This window comes from Microchirus variegatus (genome assembly GCF_963457635.1).
Source record: "Microchirus variegatus genome assembly, chromosome: 10".
Taxonomy (NCBI): domain Eukaryota; kingdom Metazoa; phylum Chordata; class Actinopteri; order Pleuronectiformes; family Soleidae; genus Microchirus; species Microchirus variegatus.
The window spans coordinates 7,480,908-7,488,087 of NC_139811.1; the positions used below are offsets into that span (position 1 = coordinate 7,480,908).

Consider the following 7,180-nt stretch of genomic DNA (forward strand, 5'->3'; position numbering starts at 1 on the left):
TAATTTAATTTAATTTAATTTAATTTAATTTAATTTAATTTAATTTAATTTAATTTAATTTTTAACCGTTTTGAGATATACAATATAATTGAAGTAATATTGCATTCATCTTGAGATGCTGGCAATTTACAGGCGCTTAAAGCAGTTCAGCTTGTGTTTCACATCCCGGCCTGGTGGTGTCGCTGTCCGCAATACAGCGCCATAAAAGCCGCGCTGTGTCTTTCTCTGTGTGTTTTCTTTTTTAATCTTTGGCTCCAAAGCGGAAGTACTAGGTTGGTCTGCGAGGTCAAGATCAGCTCTGGAGGAACGGCAAGGTAACAACTAACAACTCCGAGCATCACTTTAATTCATGTGTGTCGTCTTTTAAATGTTTTGTTGTTAATAAAAGTGTTATTACGCGTTTATGTTTCGAGTTTTTGTTTGAGAGGAGGCGGAGGCGGCGGGAAACGGTTAGCAGTAGAAGTAGAAGTGGGAGGAGGTGGAGGAGAAGAAGAAGGAGGGGGAAAGTCATAATGTGACGGGTGTTCATGGAGGGGACGAGTCGCCGGTAGATAAGCAGCAAGGAACATTTTGACACGGAACTGATTATTTCTAGCTTATGCGGCTTTGGTCTCTCTCTCTGCGTGTGTGTGTGTGTGTGTGAGTGTCACAGCAGAACAACATGGCCGTGTCATGGTTTTGTCCACACGTCCAGCTGCTAACCGTTGAACAGTTTTACTAGCTTAACTGACTGGTGACACACTAATAATAAACGTCCTGTCAATTCATTTATGGCACATAAGTCATCATTATAAGTGCACCAACACCTATTTCTCTGTATAAATATATATATATTAAAAGTTGGGGTGGGTTTAATATTATAATTACCATGTAGTGTTAATGATACACGTTATTGTTTGATTTTTTGCCGATATATCGGTAGTGCTTTGGTCGATGACCAATACGATACACGGTATTAATATACACTTTTCCTCTGTCCCCAACTGCAGAGTTTGTTTCGTCTCTTCTGTAGTGAAATTAACATAATGTTTTGCCTTCTCGTGTCACAGCAGATGTCGATATAAATTTGAATACTAGTTGTAGGATAGAAGTCAAGGAGGTCTGAGAGGTAAACTGATTTAATAGGCATCGGCCAATTATTCATAAATTGACCCTCGAAGTGTACACATTTTATTTTCAGAACCTTGATAAATTAAAACTTGGTGCAATTTTGTTAATATTAAATGGCAATATTTTGTCAGATGGAGGAAAAAAGAATGTCATCCTCTAATATCGCTTTGTCTGTTTGTCTTTGTACTATATTTGTTATTAATTAATACAATGTGTATAATAAAACATTTCGTTAACTAGTATGCTCCGATAAAACTAAAACTTAGATTACTGTAACTGTAACCTCAGCTCCCATGTATGTTTTTTTGCTGCCATTATGTAATTTAAAACTTATTTTGAACTGTCAGTTTCCATGAGCACACCAATCAGCCACAACATGATTTCATTGATGAATATCTGCGTCCTGATAACTGATCCATCTTATTTATACTCACTATTCGGCTTTATTGTTGAGGTTCACAAGTGAATATCTGCTCTGTTTCAATAAGATCTCATGCAGCTCATCATTAATGTGGTTTTAAACTTCTTTTGTAGGTTGAGTTACTTTTTCTATCTTCAAACCTTGATAGTTGTATGGGTTCAGTTCATAGTTTATTTTAACAACATTTATACATGTCTAGTCAGGTAGCATGGTGTTGTAGTGGCTGTAAAGCGATAAACAATGAATGAATGAATGAATGAATGTTTCTGGCCAATTCAAACAAGGCAAATTGTTCAGTTAATTGTCTACTTCATGATAAATGTCTTATCATGATGAAGATCAGGAAGTATGATGGATAACGCACCTTGTTAAGCAGTGTTAGGTTTTGTTGAGATGGGTGGAGTCAGTCAGTGATATATTGGAGAGGGGATGAGGTGAGGAACCACTGTAGAAGTGCTGAGACCGAGATTAAAGTGTGAGTAACGAAGACGATTCTCTCTCAGGTGATCCTAGAAAACCCGAGGATTGCACTTATTTTCATGCTGTGGCTGATGAAGGTGACTCGTGATTCCCATTTTTAAATCCATGCAGGGTTTAAAGTGGATTAAAACTTATTTAACTTTAAATCAGATAATACCTACAGCAGTTTACGGCGGCTTTGTCGGTGCTTTTTAAAGGTGTGTGTGACTGTGTTGACTATTAGAATCTAGTTGAACCTCGTTTTTGCTTCTGCTAAGTTAACGGAAACCATGTTGGAAAAAACACACCCACCCATAGCACAGTATAGAGTGAGAGAGGCTGTAAACACGCATACCTTACATAAGTGTTCCTGTATGGTACACAGTGTTGTGCACAACCCTCTGCTTTGACCTCTATCACTGTCAAACTGTAAATAATTTTAACTACATTCTTATAGTATAATGTTGTATAATGTATATAGTATAATGTTGTATAATGTCGTACAGTTTACATTTACAATCTTTAAAAGATTATTTTATTGTGTTCAAACCCTCGCTGACATTTTCAGTTGCCTACAGCAGTCTGTGGTTTTATTTTTAGTGTTATATTTATATATATTTTAATACAATATTATGAGTGCAATTTTGTGTCCTGTATTTGAAGAAATTCCATAAGGGGAGAAGAATATTGTACAGAATAGCTGTGAATATGTTTTGTATATACACAGTAGATGTGCATATGTTTATATAAGGAAATTTTTTCCTGGAAAGTCTGAAGTATATCTGAAGTGACCATAATGACATTATGGGAAACACGATCAGCATTCCTCAACATTTTCTGACTTTTTACAGACCAAACAAGTACTCCATTAATTGAGAAAATAATAATTAGTGCCATAAATTAATTTAAATTGCTGCAGTTCTCTCGTCTGCAGGGTCCTTACTCAAGCAACAGGATACAAACTGTAGTTCACTTAATAGCCACTGGTGTCAATCAATACATTTGTCTAACATTGGAAAAACTGTATTATTATGTTATGTCAGCGCTGGCAGCTAATCTAGATCCAATCAGGAGCTAGAACTCCAACAAGAGGTTTTCTCTGCTTGTGAGGTTAGCTTGTGAAGTAATGCTTCCCATCACCAAATGTGTTCATGAGATGATGTAGAAAGAAAACATTGTGTCATGTAGACCTTAATTCATCATTAATCTTCCGTTTCCTCGTGTCTTCTGTACAGATGGCTCACAGACAGCTAATACGTAGAATTTGGACACTGTCTACAAAAGATATCCGCTGCCTCCCAACGTCCACGGCCAACATGGCTGCTTCCTCTTCTTCGTCTTTTTCCACCTCTCTTCAGTCTGCCCAAAGCCGGGTCTTCTTCCTCTCGCCATCACGCTCCCTTCCTCACACCTTCAGCCGGACAGTCTCCTTCAACGTTCAGGACCATGATGACTTCACAGAGAGGGTCATCAACAACGACCTGCCCGTGCTAATCGACTTCCATGCGCAGTGAGTTCTCTGGTGATTTTTAAGTTTCAGAACTTCCATTTACTTTTTGAGTTTGATAATAAAGCCTAAATTATCAAACACTGCTCAAAACAAATTAAGGGATCACTTATTCGCTACAGCCTTTGATTTTCTGTGAGATTTTGAATCCAGTGCTCAATGGGTTGGTGATTTTGTGACATTATTTTGTTGTCGTTAGCTCCTTTAGCTCCGCTAGCGTGCCTACAGTCGCACTGGAGCGGTCTGTTTATTAAACGAAAAGAGCAGCGCTACAAATAACCAGTGTACCTGTGTACTGCATGTGTGCCTGTGTTTTTAAAGTTTAGCGTTACTTTAGAGACTCATTTTAACAATCGGGAGTCACGTAAACATGACGTCACACATGTCCTTTTCCGGTCAGTCGTCATGGAAACGCGTCATGCGTTAACGTTGATGTAGTTAACGCGCCCATCACTACAATTAATTATACAGTTTATATCAGTAAATAGTTTTATTTATCCCTTACATTTTTGAGCAGTATACTTTTTCAAAACAATGAAGGCTATTAATTACTTTACAACAATCTGTTTCCAAACCGGTTGAATTATTATTTGGTTAAATTGAGGGCACTTGTGAAAACTTTGCATATGGCATAAAATAATGTGAAAGATATGGATCTCCCCTCATGAACTGTTTAGTAAATATTTAAAAAATGTTACTCACACTGATTTTTATCTGTGCAAAGGAGGTGTAATGTGAAAGGCATGCATGCCTTTGTTAGGAGGCCCATTAAGTGTTAGTTTAAACTCAGTTATTTGAGGTCTTAATCCTTTTAATCTTTAAAGTTGTGACGATGGTCATCTATGTGTCCGGGCTGTTCTGTGGGAGGTGTTTGGTTCTCAAAAAAGCGTTCAGTGAACAGTTGGCCTGTAGTTCAGGTTTTCATCATGTGACCTTGGGAAAAAGCCTTTCTAGCACAGCTGTCTCTTTTCTCTTTAAATGGTGGCATGGTGTTGCGCACAGTGTGTGTGTGTGTGTGTGTGTGTGTGTCGCTGTTAAAAATACCTGCACATGTACACATGGGAACTGCCATGGGGATTCCACCGTTCAGCCATGTGATGTTATACAACAGCTACTGAAGGACAGCAACAGGATATCCTGTGTCTTACAATAGGATTATCATCTCTATAGGGTCTTCATTTACTGCAATCACTATTTCAAGTGCATACTGATGTCAGGTGTAAATCTCACGTGACATTTTGTGGAGTTTTAAAATATTTGGACTGAGATAAGTATTTTTTTTTGTAAGAGTAGGGAGAGTTTCGTCAGGTTTCTGAAAAAATGACCAGCAGTAAATACAATGTTAAAACTTTCCAGCTCAAAGGTCACAACTGTTTCAGCCACTCAACCTGTTTTACAGCTGCCATTCTAAACTGTTTTCACCTTTTGTTGTAAAAGGTCTGCTTTTAAAGTGAAAAAACCCCGCCCTGTGAGGAGTAGCAAATCACACCTGGCTCTTTATATTTTCATCTGTTGTATTCTTTTATTATAGGCATTTTAGACAAGTGAGACTTTGTTTATTACTCAGGGACATTTCCTCTGTACTCACACTGACCTCAATAATGCCATTGTGTGCAGAAATAACTAAGTGATTAGTTTAAAAGGATAATAGCAAACACCTGATGGCTGCTGCTCCAAAACCAGTTATGACTCGTGTGTCATCAGGACATCAGAATGAGACTCATACTGTACGTACAACACTAATAGCCAAGGAGAATCTATTGAAAGAATGAATGTACATTTTATAGTAAAGGGTAGTAGCTGCTTTCAGGCTCAAGACTATATTTAAAGGTCCAGTGGATAACATTTTGGAGATGTGCATTGGCATGAATTGACTATATTACTCATAAGTGTAATAATTGTTTTAGGTAAGGCTCTTGCTTAACAGGATGTCATCACGCTACCATGTTTATAAAATAGTTTTATGCAATATGCTTTGTCCTTGCTCCTATTTTCCTGGCAGTGATAACAAGCTAGTAGTGTGTTTGTACTCATACTGCTCAAACTGAACACTGTGATGTTTTGAAAAGTTGTGGTTGTGTGTGTTTTAGGTGGTGTGGTCCCTGTAAGATCCTTGGACCAAGGTTGGAGAAGGCTGTCGCAAAACAGAAAGGCCGTGTTGCCATGGCAAAGGTTGACATAGACGATCACACAGACTTGGCTATCGAGTACGGGGTGAGAATCAAAATGATCTAAACGTCTTAATGTTTATACAGAGCACCTATTGTTAGCCATTAATTTTTTTTTTTTGCTTTTAAACTCTTTACTTACCATTTATTTAAACTATAATTCCGTCCATCTCCAGGTATCCGCCGTGCCGACTGTAATCGCCATGCGCGGAGGCGACGTCGTCGACCATTTTGTGGGCATCAAAGATGACGACGAGCTGGACTCATTTGTCAGCAAAGTCATTGGACAATAAAACAATGGTTTCACCAACCCTACTCACCACCACCACCACCACCACCACACTGGTGCGGTTTTCTTTTTTTTGTATGAGTCTAGCATGGCCCGATGGCTTTTAGCCGCCATCTTGAGCCTGTTTAGCAACCTCTACAATAATAAAATCCTTTGCCGCAATCCCACTAGGCAAACTTTCAAATGCTCACACCCATCCCTAGACGCACTGCTTCAGATGTGCATCGCCTTGTGTCTCTGTCTCCGTGTCCGTCGTTTGTATCCTTTGTCTAGTGCTGGGTGTGTCCCACCGTTCACCTCTCGGTTCACGCTGTGCTCCATTTTGGAGCAGGGCCCCATTCCTCTTCAGTAATGTGACGGCTCTATTCATAACCAGCGGAGCGGTTGTGCGACAGTTTGCTGTAAAAGTCGGTAGAATGGAAAATACACTGCTGTATAAACACTTTGCTACGATACGACATGGGTGATAAACGTTTGTAGTTTTAACAGGGGGGAAATATTTAACTTTCAGACAGTGTTACCTGTACTTGCTGCTTTTGTCCACAAGAGGGTAGCATTTCTTTACCATTGCAAGGCCACAAAATGGTAATTTTACACCTCCATTATAATGCCTGATAATGTGAGAAAGGAAGATGTCTTTATATATGTATGTATGTATGTGTGTGTGTGTGTGAGAAAGATAGAGAGCATGTGTATCTTCAATCAAGCAAGAATGAGTTTGATTTAATCTTATTACTGAACAAATGATGTAATAAAGGAGTTAAATGTCATGTTCTGTGTTTGTTGGTTTTTTCTGTCTCAAAGTCCCAAAGTGCTTGATGTAATATTTCTGCAGCTGTTTTGTCAGCACTGGGAACGGGCACTTTGGGGGAAGAGGTCAACTCTCAATTATTCCTCATTTTTCTTATGCGGCTGTTGTATGTTCCCCAAAATCTACGCCTTGTATCTGAACATGTGGCTGTTACTCATGCTGTCACAACCCTCTCATCAGCGTGACTGAGAGGCTTCCTCACACCACCCTCCACTTAGTTGCCTCCCTTCTGTCATGCCCTTAAATCAACAGTGGCTGCCATCTTGTCTTTCATGTCTTCTCGACTCTCATCACACTCTGCCGAACCACGTTTCTCCCCCATGTCAGAGTTGTACTTCGCACACAAGCCATAGCCAGACAGATATTTGACCTTTCATTTTCAGCTGCTCCTGCTGCCGTCTTAACGTCCAAACAC

The 7,180-nt window shown here is 39.2% G+C and overlaps 1 protein-coding gene across 2 annotated transcripts; it reads left to right on the plus strand.

The window, feature by feature from the left end:
- The first annotated feature begins 255 nt into the window (after positions 1-255).
- Positions 256-6,724, plus strand: txn2 (thioredoxin 2). 2 transcript variants are annotated; one of them, XM_083896840.1, is made up of 4 exons: positions 256-314; positions 3,226-3,500; positions 5,588-5,711; positions 5,842-6,724. In XM_083896840.1, exons 2-4 carry the CDS (start codon positions 3,226-3,228, stop codon positions 5,956-5,958), a joined length of 516 nt encoding a protein of 171 aa, XP_083752966.1. In that variant the 5' UTR covers positions 256-314; the 3' UTR covers positions 5,959-6,724. The 2 variants fall into 2 exon arrangements, with proteins under 2 accessions (XP_083752966.1, XP_083752967.1); XM_083896841.1 differs by lacking the exon at positions 256-314 and adding an exon at positions 509-635.
- The last annotated feature ends 456 nt before the right edge of the window (positions 6,725-7,180 follow it).

Excerpts from the sequence above, each read along its gene's own strand:
- txn2 (XM_083896840.1), top strand. The coding sequence starts at position 3,226 with ATGGCTCACAGACAGCTAATACGTAGAATTTGGACACTGTCTACAAAA. Across the intron at positions 3,501-5,587 it reads CTAATCGACTTCCATGCGCA|GTGGTGTGGTCCCTGTAAGA; the intron begins GTGAGTTCTCTG and ends TGTGTGTTTTAG. Across the intron at positions 5,712-5,841 it reads ACTTGGCTATCGAGTACGGG|GTATCCGCCGTGCCGACTGT; the intron begins GTGAGAATCAAA and ends GTCCATCTCCAG.